Source organism: Phascolarctos cinereus, unplaced genomic scaffold (genome assembly GCF_003287225.1).
Source record: "Phascolarctos cinereus isolate Bilbo 61053 unplaced genomic scaffold, phaCin_HiC Scaffold_726;HRSCAF=1367, whole genome shotgun sequence".
In the NCBI taxonomy this organism is placed as follows: domain Eukaryota; kingdom Metazoa; phylum Chordata; class Mammalia; order Diprotodontia; family Phascolarctidae; genus Phascolarctos; species Phascolarctos cinereus.
The window spans coordinates 54128972-54145771 of record NW_027556098.1 but is presented as its reverse complement, the minus strand read 5'-3'; the positions used below and the strand labels follow the sequence as shown (position 1 = coordinate 54145771).

Here is a 16800-nt window from a genome sequence, read left to right as displayed (position 1 = left end):
TGGTTTCTGTGCTAAGTGACCTGAATTCAAAGACAGCCAGATACTCTCTATCTCCTTTACCTGAGTAGCATATTCCTGTTCCTCATTTTTACTGTTATTTCCAGTGTTTCTCCTTTACAGAGAAAACATATAAAATGAGAACGAATAGTTTCACCTTCTCTGGTGTCAGTTACCATCATCCAGTTCACCCCAAAGGCCCTATTCCCTTTTGGATCCTCTTTTTTTCTCCCAACATGGCTAGGGAAACCCTTTTTGCTGCCCTCTGCTTTTCTGGACAATGGCCCTGCTGGCACTGCTTTCATAGGGCTGTGCCAGAGTCACTTTCTCATGCTTCCATCTTCTGTATTGATCTTGTGAAATCTAAGCTGCTTAGTGAGTTCCCTGTGCATCAACATCACTATCTTCAGACTTGGCCCGTTTTTCCTCCTTACTGAGATTATTTCCCTTTAGGTCTTCAAAATTTCTTCCTTGGATAGGATTCCTATTGCTTGTGGATTGATACCTTTGTTTAGTCCACAGGATCCTATTTTCCCTTTGAAATCTCCTTTCTCATATTCCAGGGAACATGCCATACTCTCCCTGGTTTTCTCCCCTCCTTTACCAGCACAAACTGGCCTCCCCAGGGTTCCCATCATTTCCATCTCAACAACCTCTACCTGTGGGAAACAGATACAATCTAGAATTTCCCTTCTGGGAACTTATCAAGTTGAGAAAATATTAGCTGCTCTGCTTTTGTCAGCCCTCAGGTGATGTCTGAATGGATGAAGCCTCCTCTCATTCCTATATCAAGACATTGTGCCCGGCTTGTGATTTGGGTCCCTATCTCCAAATCCATTTCCCCTTTCTGCCCAAGTGGTCTGTACTATATTCTGTGACATTACTTTTGTTTTTCTCTCCATTATCTTCACCCAGACAGCATGGTACGATGGAAAGTTCTGGCACTGGAGTCAGAGAACCTGGATTCAAATTCTACCTCTGATATTTACTGTATGACCCTGGGCCAGTCACTTAACCTCCCTGGGTCTCAGTTCTTCATCTGTCAAATGAGAGGGTTGGACTAGATGGCCTCTGAGGTCCCTTCCGGTTCTAGATCTATGATTCTTAGGTTTTATTGTCAATTCTCCACCACGCTTCCTCCCTGTGGTTCTGATTTCCTCATAAATACAACATCTTAACACATGATGCTGACCCTCCTCCTCTCTTCCCCCTGTTACCTAGCTTTGTTTTTTTGAATAAAGTATATCCCTCCAGTTGAACATTACAGTAATGGGTTTCATCTCACCAAGTCTCAGGAATACCCTATGAGGTCAAATTCACCTTTTGTTCCTCTTGCTTGCTGCCTACTCTGTGGACATCTGAATAGCCATTTCAAGCTGTGAAATTTTAGTACTGGCTCCTTTCCTAGAATTTTGTCTCCTGTGAACTTCTGGGTGTCCCGACCACTATTCTTCTGCCTTCGTTGTAGCTACTTTCTATGGTGTCTAGCTTGGTAGATATACATAGGCAGTTTTCTCCCTCATCTCTGCTTTTTAAAGTCCTTTTGATTAGATCTGCAAGACAGCCAGCAAATACATTCTTACCAGTCTTTGTTAGGTATATTCCATCCCAGCATTTTAAGCTGTAGTCCAGAAATCCAAAGTTCATTCTCAGACACCACTGTTTTAGCCAGTTATTCATTTTTAAAATCAATTTCTCACTTCTGTATCCCTTGCCTTCAGTGGAAAATACAACCTTGGCCCCTTGCCCATGATTTCATAAACTCATAATTCTTTTTAGTTTCCTTCTGGCAATATAATTTGTACCCATGTGAATCACTAAAAGTGTGTAGGAATGATCTGTTTTGATGAGGTTCTATTATGTCTTAGATAAATGCCCCAGAAAGACAAGAGATCTGATTGTTATCAGTTCTCCTGAACAAGGACTCTCTAACCATCACCACCTCTACTCTTCAATTCTTCCTCTGACCCTTACTAGATGACCTCACCTGATGGCTTCTGTGGCTCTTTCACTCTTTTGAGGACAGATATCTGCTTTCTCCTCAGAGCATCCAGCTCCCTCCTCTTCAGGAAGAACCTGAAATCTAGGTTTTTAGGACTAAGTGTATAGCTGTCTCTTTTCCTCCGTCTTCTGTATGACACATCTATCCTCCAACATCCTGACAAGAGTCAAGAACTTCCCCTCCTCACATCTCCTTCTCCTGCCATTGAAGCCTTGCCTCAGCTTTCTTTAGTCCCTTTCAGTCTTTCATTGCCCCTAACAACCTGGAGCGTGGGAAGGGGTTACTTGAGTCCCTTCACTCTTTTTTTTCCAGGAGGGAGGGGAGCCTACACTTAGAAGCAGGAGTGTTTAAGAGCCGCTCATACTGACTTGTGAGAGATGACTGCTAAATTTTCAAAGTGAGCCAATGTTACAAATCAGGGCTTGATTTATTGTTTTGTTGATTATCTAGACTTAAGAAAATGGAAAAAATGTTAATAATGCAAATTAAACTTAAAAGTTGTGGATATATCTCCTCCCTCTTCCCCCCACAGAAAGCTGGTTGTTAAAAACATTTACCAGAATACCTCTACCTAGAACAGTGATATCAGTTTTAGCTTGTATTACTGAAGTCAGAAATCTTTCACAACATATATTTTAAATGGAAGGAAGATGACTATTTTTTGCCCATGCACTATTGTGCTTTTCAATTTATTACAACCCTGGTGAGATAAGTAATATAAATATTATTAGTCCTATTTTATAGATGAGGAAACTGAGGCTCAGAAAGGTTTAAGTCATTTATCTAAGATCACAAAGCTATTAAGTGTTAAGAGTTCCAATTCAAATTTATATTCCAAGTTAAGTTATTTCCTCTGGACACAGTTACTTTGAATCAACAACTTAGAATTTCCTTCTGCTAGGGAGTCTACAGTTTTCTACAAGTGTAAATTTGTTATCTTTTTCTTCTTTGAGTAGTAGTTAGAATAACAAGAATGAGCATTAGCCCCATCCAACAATTTTATCTAAGCAAACAGAAAATCTTTTTTTTCTAGCTGGAGAAAGCAAAATACAATATAGCCCCTGCTAAAATGCCAATAAATGTTTTCCTATTGGCCCCATGAAATTTTACTAGAAACTCAGTGAATGGCTGCCAGACTCAGATAAGAAATAGAATTATTTGAATTTCAATATTCTTTTTTCCAGAGCACTATGTATTAATAGGATTCCCCTCAAAATCTGATACTTGACACAGCTAACAGCTTTATGCAATAAGGTTGCTGAAGTACTCTTGACAAAGAATACTCAATATAATTTTTAAAACGGCTAATGATTTTAATTAACTGATAGATTTAAAAATGTATAAGAAACCTTTATAAAATTAATTTTTAGGACTTGCCTGAGGTATGTTAATTCCTTTTCTTATCTGCTCCTGTTCCCATCGACTTAGTTCTTCATCCTGTTCCCCAGTTACTAAGGCTTCATCATCACTCCCCTCAATACCTAAACAAATAGATCATTTTTAAAAAAGAACAATATGAAATATATCACAACAATACTTATTTTACATATCTTAAGCTCAACTTCTTAGTTAAGGTTTTCATTCACATAGAACATACTTACATAAATATCTTTTATTTTGTTGCCTAATATGGAAGTATCCCTGGGTTCTCTAAGGCTATGGCAGTGTAACTCAAGGGCTGGTGGGTTAAGTGATGCTGGAAAGACTTTGAGTACAGTCCCACTTACAAAGTGTGCTCTCCAAAGATTAGCTTTCCTAAGTACAAAGAGGCTCCAGAATTTTATCACCAACAGTTTGGCTTCTGGGTTATACATTCATTGACCGTGATGACTGATAAAACAAATAAATGCAAACGGTAGAAAATAGAACAGATCTGTCAGCAATTTTATAGTGATCTATTCTTATCAGTGGAACTATACCTTGATACCTGAAGTGCCACAAGGTGATGTATTTGAACCAAACCAAATGAACAAAAAAAGAAATTCATGCTGGCAGAGACAAAATATTTAAAAGTACCATGGGACCAACTTTCAAGATGGCATTTCTTTTCCAAAAAGGTGACCATGAAGACATCAGGAACTAATGATCCATGTTTCTAACTTTCTCTTATATATAACCTTTAAGAAAATGATGTACATTACACATTTGGCTTTACTTCATGAAATGAGAATGGAATGCGAAGGCTTTTGGAGATTTTTTTTTGTTAGTAGAAATCTTCATTATCTCACAAAACTGACTTAAAGATAGAGAAAACTGTAAGATTTTCCCCTTTTTTCACTGCTTCTTTATCAAGATCCTAGGGCTCCTTTAATGAGATCAGCTCAACTACCCACAGAGGAAAAAACAAACAAATTAAAAATGTTTTTTACCAGACTACTATGTACAGCTGTATGGACAGGCCCTCCAACATCTGCTGAGTCTAAAACTGAGTAAAACAGCAGGACAAATGACATTTGGAAAATTTTGCAGTGCCTTCCAAGGCTTCTTCCTGACACAAATACATAATCTTTTTACCACCTGTATTTGCCTATGGCTCCAAACAAGGCAGCCTCTAAAGAATCAATACTGTGGGTGAAGTATAGGATATGGTAGAGGAAGAAAAAAAGAAATACTTAAGTGAAAAATAAAATAAAATGAAAGATTAAAAAAGTAAAAGGCATGGGAGGCAAAAAGTAGGTACCAGAATAACAGCAATGATGATTAGAGCACAAGATATTGTATAAAAGACAGCATCAGGGAAATACATGATCAGGAAAGGAGCTAGGCAGGTCATGTAGTAAGAATAAAAGACCAAATGGACAATCGAAGAGTTGCACGAGAACCCATCTTATTTTTTTTTTAAACACTCTCTCTCTCTCTCTTTCTCTCTCTCTCTCAAAGGAAACATTTCAGGGTATTGGGTATATGTTTTGGAGGATCATGGACAAAAACTGTATAGGATGAGAAGGCATTTGTATCAATTGTGTGGGAACATATTTGTATCAATTGTGTGGGAAAACCCATGTTGACAAGAATGTGTGGTACATTTATTAGCATCTTAATGCTAATGCTTATAATGTTACCTATTTCCTCTGCAATTTTTTGCCTCTGTGACTTTTCTTTAACAGAGAAAACTATTCGACGTTTCTCATCATCATCATCATCATCACTGGCATCATTCTCATCTTCTCGAACGAGGCGGCCTTTACCAGGTTCATGCTCATGAGGTGCAAAATCGCCAAGTTCACGGGCCATCTGACGTTTTTTTCTAGCAGCATGAATAAAAGCAGCATCTGGGATTTCCCCTAGAAACAAGTAATTGTTTTTTTAAATAACATAATTCAGTGGGAAAAGCCTTTCTTGTTAGAAGTACAGATAGTGCATATTTTAAAGAAAGGAGTGTATAAAATAGGATAGAAATCAGGAGTTACTCTTAAGAGTTTTAGAAGTCAATTAAGCAGTTATCGGGGGCAGCTAGGTGGTGCAGCGGATAGAGTACCGGCCATGGATTCAGGAGAACCTGAATTCAAATTTGATCTCAGACCCATAATGCTTACTAGCTGTGTGACCCTGGGCAAGTCACTTAACCCCACTGCCTAAAACCAAAAAAAAGAAAGAAAAAGAAGAAAAAAAGAAGCAGTTATCCAACATCCAGTGCAGACCACTGTACAAGTTAATGCTAAGGGGCACGGTAGCTCCTATTGTCTCTTCAAGACATCTTTGTTAGAACTACTTTCTAGAGCTAGCTGACTATATAACTGTTTTCTCTTGATCATCAATACTCACACTATCCATTCATTCAATCCAGATCAAACCACTGATGGACACAATATAGAAGGAAGGTGGCAGGGTTTCAATCCTTGCTCATTAGGTATTCCTAATTGCTTACTAGCTATTTAGTTTATGTTTAGCCAGTACCATAGTGCCCTCTGGAGTTAAGAAGAGTAACATCTTAGAAGTGCAAATTCATTTAACTATTCTAGAAAGGAAATAGGAATTATGCAAAAAAAACCAAAACAAAACCCAAAACAAAAAAACCCCAAAGGCTAAAATCTCCACACTCTTTTTGACCCAGACTTCCCAGTGGTGTACATTTACACTAAAGAGGTCAAAGACAGAAAAAAAAGGTCCTTTATATACTAAAATAGTCATAGCAGATTTTTTTTTGGTAGTAGCAAAGAACTAGAAAAAAGTAGATGCTCTACTGATCAGAGAATAGTTAAACAAATTGAGGTACAGGAACATAATTAAACATTGGTGTTATAAGAAACAACAACTATGAAGAATTCAGAGAAGTACAGAAAGACTTACTGATGCAAAGTAAACAAAACCAGAATAACAATATACACAATGTCTACAATAAGGGAAAATATCAATCAACATGCATTAAGCACCCATTATGTGCTATACTAAGGACTGGGGATATAAAGAAAAAAAAACACAATTTCTGCTTGCTCTCAAGCAGCTTTGAGGGATGAGGACAAGAGAGTATGTACAAAGCAACATCATCAACCAAAACAAACCAAACTGAACACTGTGTAACTATTATGAAAAAGCTACGTCCTAGAGAAGAGAAAATGTACTTCCCTACTTGTAGAGGTAGAGCAACTATGGGTTTAGAACATTATATAGTTGGCTGGTTTTGCTGAGCTGCTTTCCCCCCCTTTCTTTTAAAAAACAGTTTTGTTACAAGAGGTGACTGGCTAGCTAGAAGACAGGGAAGGATATTTGAAATGAATGATTTGTTAAAAGACATCAATAAAAAGATATATTTTTTTAAACTGAGGAGCACCTGGCTGTGAATTTGAGAATGCTAGTATAGGATCAAGGACCAACAGGGAGAACATAGGATAAAGAGAATGGCAGCAGCGTTGAAAACTGATTATCTTACCACAAATTTTTAAAGAAATTTTACCCAAATGGGAAATAAGCAAATCTTAAGGTTCTTGGTGATATTTGACAAAATTTAAAAACAGTTTTTAAAAGACAGTTAAGGGGCAGCTAGGTGGCACAGCGGATAGAGCTCCATCCTTGTAGTCAGGAGGACCCCAGTTCAAATCTGGCCTCAGACACTTGACACTTATTAGCTGTGTGACCCTAGGCAAGTCACTTAACCCGACTGCCTCAAAGGAGGGGTTAAACAGAGCTTATAAATTTAAGATCTGGGCTTAAGTAACAGGCTTGCCAATAATGTGCTCTGATGTTTTAGATGTTAACATTTATAGGATTAATTAGAATACTGACTTCCCTTGGACAAAGAGGAAAGGTAATCAATCCTCTAGTTAATTCTATGCTAACATTTATTCAAGTTATTCATAACATCCACCTGCATAGATAATAAAACTGGCTGTATGCATGTTATCTTGGAAAAACATCAGTGGCTCCCCACTAGATGGTTCCCCCATCTAGAAACAAGACTACAACCTCCTGTATCACATTTACCTTCAAGCTATGTTACAAAGAAGAAAATGATTGCAGCCTTCTCCTCTCCTCCCTGAAATAAAAAGATCTCAAGCAACCTGGCATAGGTCACTACACAATAAATATGCTAATTTGGCATTATTAACTTTTAGTAAATACATACCTGGACGCAAAACATTCAAAGATGACAAAGCGTTTGAAAAAGTTCCACCAACTTTTGGCTTTTCTTCTTCCTTCTCACTCTCCACTTCCATTTCTTCTTCACCATGTTCACAGATAATAGCCCCATCTTCTAGATTTGGATCCTTAGGCTGCCCTGCTTTGTCCAAAGACTGTTCAGCTGATGGAAAAATAAAAATTCTAAAGGGATACATTTCCACACCCCAAACTTCATTATCAGAAATACAATTAGAGGAGGCAAAGGGATACATTCCAGGAAAAAGTATTACTGTACTTACTGAACTGTGCTTTGAGAATAACGAACACAGCTTCCCCAATTTCTAACCCTTCCCCAACCCCCACTGCTCTCTAGGATGTATACAGATTATCTTGGAATACCAAAAACTTCAGTTTTTATTAGGTATCCTAAGTTTTAGGAGAAAGGTTTTTCATCCTTCCCAATGACTATTAAAGAGGGCTTAGCACAATGCCTGGCACATAGCAGGTAGTCAATAAATACTTATTAATCAAGAGTCTTGAATTTGTTCAATTCTTGGTAAACTGAGCAGTAATTAGATTTTACTATCCCTAAGAATCACTTAAATATTATTTCAAAAATGATCTTTTTTATTTTAGACTTCAACCTTAAGTGGGTGGAGATAAAGGTACAGTATAAATAACTTTGACTTCGTCATAAAATTCTGAAACAACTGGTTGTCTACGGCAAGGTGAATAAGGTCCAGTAAACTTTAATCTAAGTCTTCCTCAAGTACATGTTTTATGGATTTAAAAACCATATGTTTTTTCTTTTTCTTCTAATTTGAAGAACAATCATTGTAATAAATCACCTGTAGGGGAGTGGAAAAAATACTGAACTTGGAATCAGATAGAATTTGAATCCCTTCACACTTCCCAACTCTACGTGAATAAGCCATTTTACTTCCTGAGCCTCAATTTCTCCAACTACAAAATGGGGGTGTTGGACTAGATCAGGGGTTCTTAATCTTTTCTTGTATCATAAACTAAGCTCTGGTAGTGGGATTAAGCCCATGAAACTCATATCAGAATGTTTTTAAATACATAAAAGACAATCTTACAAAGGAAACCAATTATATTGAAAGTTATCAAAATATCTGAAAAAAAAAATTTTTACACCCTAAATTAAAAACCCCTAAACTTGATGATCTTTAAGGTTCTTTCCAGCTCTAATCTATGATTCTATGACCTGTACTGTGAGTCAGGAGGTCCTAGAAGGAAGTGCTATGCATTAGCCATCCAGTAATCTGGAAACTAGATCCAGTCTCACCTTTCACTTTTCAAGTCCTAGGTGTACCTTCCTTCAGTCAGGCCTTGGGCCTGGGCAGTTTGCCTATACAAGTATCAATGCTTCCCCTTCAGCCATTTGTAATAACCTTTGAGCTCGAGGCTACACTGTTAACTAATCTTCTTACCCAGGCCAACTTTGCTACAATTTTTGTTCTGAGATTTCTAAAGAGGTAAGTATGCTATTATAGTTAATATTTTTAAGCAGTGAAAAATTTAAGAATCTGATACATAATGTAAGCAATCATACGTTAAAAACTGTATTATTCATAACAATAATATATTCTTTTTCAATTCTCATCTTTACAACTGTTGAACTCTTTCCAAATCCCCCCACTCCACTTCAATAAAAACAGAAAACTAACACTCTCAGCAGGTTGACCTTAACATCACCCATGGGGACCTAATTAGGCAGTTTCAGTGGGGCAATGCAGCTATTCCTTTCCTTCCTCCTCTTCCTCTGTCCACAAAAGGAATCATTCATACCCTTACCTGTAGGCACTCTGCCCAAAGGAATACAAATTTTGATTGCTGAAACCTCACAAGATATTTTGGGGTTTACAGGCTAGATTTCTTTTATTAAGGATCAGGCCTTAAACCTAAATCACTCTGGCTCTCAGACTGGCCAATAATAGGTCCCAGCCCAAGCATCATTCAGTCACTGTTTGGGTTCTGATGGCTCAGAGTGAATGTAAACAGCAATTTTTTTCTATCTTTGACCCAAAACTCTAGAGAGTCTTTCCCTCCCAGATCAATTTTGTTTTTTGACTAGATAAAAGAGGCCATTTTTTGCCTCATTTCTTACCTAGCCTTAATCAATGAATGGGTGTTGCCTCAATCAAATTGAGACCAGAGAAAAGACCTTAGCTTAAAAAGGCCAAGGTCTTTCGATGCATCTCCAGTCCTCCTGATTTATATCTTGCCATCAAACCCAGATAACTCTACAGGAGAGAGTGAGGTTGATGACTTTGCACAGGCCTCTCTCACTTAAATCCATGTCATAACATCACTTTCCTGATGTCCTGGTCCTCTTCGAGAATGAAGGACAAACAATGAAGGAATGATGAACATACTAAACAAAGTGACCTACTAGAGATTTCCTATATGCAACATTTCATCTCTTGTCACCACAGCTAGACTGCTCTTCCCTATCACTGCTAACTTCTGGATTCCCTTTTGCATTAATGTTTTTGTTACTCTCAATCTTAAAGTCCTGTCCATTTTTTCCCCCACTTCTTTGACATTCTCTTCTCACCCCCTCCCCCAAATCAGCCACCAAGTCTTACTGTTCCTTCCTTTGGAAAGTATATTCAAACCAGTCCCTTCCTTTCTATTTCCAGGGTTACTACCCTAACTCAAGTAGTTATCACTCCATACCTATATTACTGAAGTCACCTTTAAGTAGTTTCCTTGTCTCTATTCTCTACACACTCCAAGTCATTACTGTTGCTTATTTTAACAAAAAAAAAATTAACTGTGAAATTAACAATAATCAGACAGAAACATTTCAACATACAAAAACCAAGAGGGTTATATAAGAAATTGAACTTGTCATACAGCTTTTAAAAATGTCTACGTGTTATTTTCAACCAAACAGTAACAGTACTGCTTTTTTTTTTAAATCCCTTTTTGCATTTTGGTTTCTTTTAGGTACCAAAAATTTATACTGATGTGTTCGTGTGTGTGTATCTCACTTCCCGCTAACCTACCATTCCACACCCCAGTAGAAGCCAATCCTTACAAGAAACAGATATTATCCAATACAATCAATCGACAAATTGGTCATGGCTCAGAATACATCTCAATCTGCTTCTCTCAGCCACCACCTCTGTCAAGAGGCGGGAGATATGATCGGCTGCCCAGACAAAATCTTCCTTCCCATGCTACTGCTACCTACTACCTTCATCAAATCAGAACTACACCTTCTTTAGCCTCATCCCACCCTTTCAACAAGTCTCATTCTATTGTTTCAAAGTTGACTTTTATAGATCTCTTCCTCTAATGATCTCATCAATCCAGCCATCTTACCATTATGAAAAATCTGGCTCTTTCTACCCAACAAAAATACTGTATTTCTGACCATCTTCTCCAGTTTTAGAAGTAACTTCTTGCATGCTTTCCCAACGTCCTGAGTCACGAAGAGAAATAAACGTGCTTCTTGTTTTTCACTGCCTTTCCTTACCACCATTACTCAGAAACCTCTCCCTTTTTGGGGATTACTGAATCCAGTTACATCACTCAATCCAAATTTTGATGGCTATTCTCTACTGCCTCCCAGATCATTTTCTCTTCTTTCTCAAGGAGTTACATATGGTGTTTACTTTTGCCTCCACCTCAATCTCTATCCTTATTCTTGAAAATATCAATTTACCTGCTAATGTCCTTCAAATGTCTGCTTCCCAGTTCACCAACCTCCATGATTTGATGTGCACTTTCGCTTCACTTCAGCCAGATGGTCATACACTTAATTATCACCTGAAAGTGTTTCATTCCACATTCTAGTGCCCTCCCTTTATTATTTCCTATTTTATCTTTCATATAGCTTGTCTGTGCTTAGTTGTTCATATGTTGTCTCCCCTTTTAGATTTTTAGTTCCTACATGGCTACGAATGTCTTTTACAGTTGGTTTTTTTTTTGGCCACCTCTTAACATGGTGTTTGGCACAGGGGCTTAATAAATGTTTACTGACTCCCCAGTTTCACACATCATATCATTTCAATATTTTCCTCTATTCTCTCCTTTGCTCATTCGTCAGAGGAAGAAGTAGCCCTTCTCCTTGCTAATGTCAATATCCTCTGCTTCTATACCTTATTTCATCACCTCCTTTCTCCTCTAGGGGCCTGCCCCTTCAATAATTCTCTCTCTTCCTAAATTTTAATTTCTCCTTCTCCACTGGCTTCTTAATCTGCTGCATTTAAACATGCTCAGATAATCCCCCATTTTTAAAAAAACATTCACTTGACCCCAACATCTAGCTTCTGCTCCTTTCCATTGCCAAACTCTTTGAAAAAGATCTCTACATTTACTTTTCAACCTGGCTTTTACCCATCACTCAACAAAAAATCTTTACAAGGTCACCAAAGATCTTATAGTTAAATCTACTGTATTTTGTCACACCTCATCTTTCCTGACTCTCTCTTGTCATTTGATACATGGACCCCACCCCCATTCTAATTACTGTCACCTTCTGGGATTTTTGTCACTTTGTCAATGTATTCCCCCTACCAATCAGATCTTTTTTATTCTTCTCCGGAAGAGTCATTATCCACATCCTGACCTCTATGTGTGTGCATACACTAAGTTCTGACATAAGCTCCTCTTCTCCTTTTTCTCTCAGTTGGTAATTTCATCAGTTCCATGGATTCAACTATCATCCTCATGAAGATGCATTAAAAAAAAAACCCAACAACTTGGAAATATAAACTGTATTAATTTGAAATTCAAGCTCACATCTGCACACATCTCCTGAAAAGTAAGGAGAGAGGGAAAGATGAAGGGAACTAAGGTGTCAATCTTCTCTATTTTCACATCATAGTTATTTCTGACTAACAAACTTAGGTGAGATAATGCCATGGGAATGACAGAATTCCAGTGGCAAAGATTTAACATTTTCTTTAACTGGGCACACTATGATTTTGTAACTATGATGTAACAAATCCGTTTTACTGGAAAGAGGGTCCCCCCAAATTATTTCACATTCATTGAATATCCAAACTATGTAGTCAATATATTATATTCCTTTCTATTTACCGTCAGCTGATGAATTGAGTTCTGTCTTAACTTTGGATTTTTCAAGATCTTCTTTATATTCTTTCTTAAGTAGTTTTACTATTTTTTTGCTATAACTTGATTTCTTCACTTTGAAAACTTCTTCAGTTTCTTTAAAAAGAGAAAAGATTCATGTAAGACATCTGTATTTGTCATATTCAAAACCACCAAACAGTTTAAACAACCAAGATGCTCAGTTCAACAGTTACACATTGAATCACTACCCCATTCTGAAGCTGCTTTGAATCTCTCCCTTACTTGGAACACCTAGGAAGGAGTAAATGGGATTTTTTGGTGTTTCCTCCATTCATTAATACCACATCAAAGAGTTAAGAAACTTTCTTTTTCACTTGCAAACTCTTCCACTAGTGGAGGAAAGACTCTAAGACAATAAAGCATTTAGCCTCAAAAATATTAGATGTTTTTAATAATTTTCTTAACTCAAAATCTGTCAGTTAATTCCCAAGTCTAGTTTTTGCCCGATATGTCAAAGGGAAACCTACACTCCATGGCTCGTCAATCGTATGTTTAAAATACAATTTGGTGTACTTCCCCCCTCCCAAAAAGAACTTTTTCAACCTGTATAATGTATATATAAGGCCTTAAGGTTTTGCAAAACCCACTTACAAATATCATCTCATTAATTTGTAGAAAAAGAAATCTCTAGCTCAGACAAATCTCGTCCTCAAAAATACAAAGAAGCAAAGGAAGACCCAACAGAAAGAAAAGCTAAGATCTCCATTCTATGTAAAGCAACTTTCATTTGCCTGAAATATGGATTTCCAGGAGTCAGAAATTCATTTCACTCTTGGCCTATCAGATGCACTTGGACAAATTCAGTTTAAAAAAAACAAAAAAGGGGGAAAAAAAGGACATGAAGGTTTTAAAAAGGCTCCCCTGAGCTTCTGGTGGATTGTTCCTCATTTAAGAAAAGAAAAAAGAGTACATATAGAGAAATACTAGAGATCTATGTCTCTATATTTTTCCTTCTTGTGACATATCAGAATTTCTTTTCCCCTTCTCGTGCCTCTAATGGGCCACCCATGGGATGCTGCTGCGGCCGAGCGCCAGCTGGAAGGAAGCAGAGGCCACGAACTTCTCCTGGGGAGCTGAGCTCAAATGTAGCCTTTTCCCCGCGAGGTGGGGAGGACTTCGGAATTAGGAGACTTAAGGACGAAATTCACCTGGGGGAGTGGGGGAGGGGGGGCTCTGTCTCGTTCCCGAGGGTACACGAGGTGGAGGAGCAGGAGGGCGCTCTGTGTGTGTGTACGGCGGGGGGATGTAGGGGAAGCCTGGGTCCCCCAAACCCTGCGGCAGTGGGGGGGTCTCCGGAGAGCTCCCCGCGCACGCCCCCGGAGCGCGGGGCCGGCCGGGGCTGAGGCGCCGGCGGCTGGGATGGCGGTTACCTTCTTCTTCGTCCTGGAAGCTCAACAGGCTGGCCCGGGGCGCCTCTTTGTTCTCCCGCGGCCTCTTGCGAGGCTTCAGGCCATTGCCCTGCTCGGCGCTGGCCGGGAAGCCGGGCCCGGCGTCGGGTCCTGGGCTCAGTAACAGCGAAGCGGAAGAGGAGGAGAGGAGCGGCGGACCGGGGGTCAGGGGGGGCGACTGGAGCTCGCCGCCGGGGGCCCTGTCCCCGGCGCCCGACTCCTCCCCCCCGCCCGGCGGCAGCAGCGGCGGCGCCTCCTGGTCCTCTTCGCGTTCCCGCTCCTCCTCCTCCGAGTCGTTCCGCTTGCGCACGTTCACCCGCCGGGCCTTGCGAAACATCGCCGCTACGAGGCCGGCAGCGGCGCCCACCGAGACGGCGTCCAGGGACCTCGGCCCTCACACACCGCGGCACCGAGCGCAGAGGCCGAGACGGCGCAGGCGCCCACTCCGAGCTCCCGGCGCTCCTCCTCCCCAACCCGCGCACAAGCAGGCCTGGAGCCTGGCTCCCCTCGGGACGGGCACTCTAGTCCGCTGCCCCCTGCCGGTCTGGAAGACTCAAGGGTGGGAGAGAAGCCGAAAACTTCGCGTTCTCCAACAGGGAGAACCATAGAGTTGAAGGGAACGTGCGGCTAGGAGGTCATGGCCTGCCCTCTGGCCTGCGGCGTCGGTGGTCAGATGTCACGTGGTTTTGCCTCCCGCCTCGCGCACTGAGAGCGGGACAGAAGGGAGCCAGGTGGTTCTCGGAACCGGGCGGAGGAGACCGGGCCAGAAGAGAGAAGCGGGGACGGCAGGAATCACTGCAGCCGGCCTTCCTTGGGGGAGCTGGGGCACTGAACTGCTTTGGACTCTTCTTTCCAAAAGCTGGGGAGCAGTTGAGGCTGCTACCGACGGGGCTTTTTTTTTTTGGTCCTACTCCTAAACTTTCTAGTTGTTTTTTAAATTATAAGTTATTTTTTAATAATTATAATTTAAATTATAATTTTTTAAATCATCAAAAACCTGCCTTTTCTCTTTCTCTCTCTCATCCCAATCCCTCTCCCCCAGTTTGCTACGTTTTCTTGTAGGCAGGTGAGTCCTTGAGGTATTTGCAAAATCTCTCCCCCACTTCCAATAACGAAAATAAACTGGGCGACAAAAGCATGGTGGTAGGTAACCCAGGGTGTCCTGACAGTCAAAGATGGCTTAGAACTGCACTAAGGCTTTTGGGACTCCCTGTATTGAGCTGGCCTGGACAGCTATAAAAGCATTGGATTTCAAAGTCAGAAGACCTGGCTTCAAATTCCAGCTCTTCCTACTTGTTTGTGATCACAGGGCAGGTATCTTTGCCCTTAGTTTTCCTCATCTATGAAATATTGTTTGGAGGGGAGGTGAAGTATTGTGATAAAATATGAGTTTTTGAAGACATCTTCGAACTTTACCTATTTTTTAGTTTGGAATCCTATGTTGTAGAGGTGTTGACAGGGGAAAGCCTTTATTTGAAATTTTATCCTGATTAATGTTCTCTGAGTGAAGTTGCCCGTCAAAGTGTTTCAATGGCTGAGACTAGAAGCTCTTGTCTTAAAAGTGACTCTTCTCCTATCCTATCAAAGTGTTGGTTCTTCCCTAGCCTTTTTAACTTTTTCCAGAGAGAAAGAGTTCTAGGTGGTTGGATAAAGCACTGGACCAGGAATGAGGAAGCCTTGGGTGTAAATCCAGCTTCAGATAGGAACTTTGTGATTTTGGGCAAGTTCCTTAACTTCACATTGCCTCAGTTTCCTCATCTGTGAAATGAGAATAGTAAGAACACCTACCTTCCAAGTTTGTTTTGAGGATAAAAATGAAATCATATATTTATGTGTGTGTGTATTTGTAAAACTATTTTTGCAAACCTTAAAGTGGCATATAAATGCCAGCCAGTTATTTCTTCAGTAGTTGTTTTGGGGCAGAAGCATATGGGAGCTGTATGTAACACAAGGGAAGAGGTTTGGAAAAAACCCTTTTTTTTCATATTAAGCATTTATCTTTTCTTCCTCTAACCCATCCTTCCTTTCTCCCCCATCCCCCCATTGGAAAAAAGGTGGACAAAACAATCCTCTGACAAATACACATAGTCATCATATTTCCAGCATGTTTCATTTTGTTATGTTGGATCCTTCACCTCTCTGTCATCAGTCTGATATGAGTTCTTATGTCTTTCAAAGTTGTCTGTACAGAGTTGATGTTGTATAAATTATTCTTCTGGTTCTGTTCACTTGACTAAACTGTTTCATACAAATATTCCCAGGTTTCTCTGAAACCTTTTGTCATTTTCTTATGGTACAACAGAATTCCATGACATTCATATACCATTACTCAATTGATAGGCACTTCCCAAGTTTGCAGTTCTTTGCTACTACAAAAAGAGCTGCTGTATTTTTGTACATATAGGTCCTTTTCCTTTTTTCTTTGATGTCTTTTTGATTAAGCTGAATAGTGGTATCTGTATGTATAGTTCAGTAGCATTTTGGGAATAATTTAGTTCCAAGTTGTTTTCCAGAATTACTGTACTAATTCACAGCATATGGATGTACCTGTGCCTTTTTGGGGGGGAGGGCGCGTGGAACTAGGTCTCTTTAGCTTGTCTGGACTGGAAGTACGTCAGCCAGTCAGTGGCCTGACCCCAAAACATATCAGCACAGAAGCTTTAATCTGCTCCATTTTTCTGATCTTGACTGATTTGCTCTTACTTGAAGACAGCATAGTGGTTCTTC

General features: G+C 39.8%; 1 protein-coding gene across 2 annotated transcripts in view; it reads right to left on the bottom strand.

Moving 5' to 3' along the window:
* PAXBP1 (PAX3 and PAX7 binding protein 1) overlaps positions 1–14503 on the bottom strand; it is a 37523-nt gene extending 23020 nt beyond the window's left edge. For both annotated transcript variants that reach the window (XM_020995865.2, XM_020995866.2), the window contains exons 1-5: positions 14056–14503; positions 12632–12760; positions 7563–7739; positions 5062–5283; positions 3377–3480 (exon numbers count right to left, since the gene is read on the bottom strand). In XM_020995865.2, coding sequence (XP_020851524.1) covers positions 3377–3480; positions 5062–5283; positions 7563–7739; positions 12632–12760; positions 14056–14410 — 987 coding nt within the window. In that variant the 5' untranslated portion in view covers positions 14411–14503. The remainder of the gene's footprint in view (positions 1–3376; positions 3481–5061; positions 5284–7562; positions 7740–12631; positions 12761–14055) is intronic.
* Positions 14504–16800: the final 2297 nt, after the last annotated feature.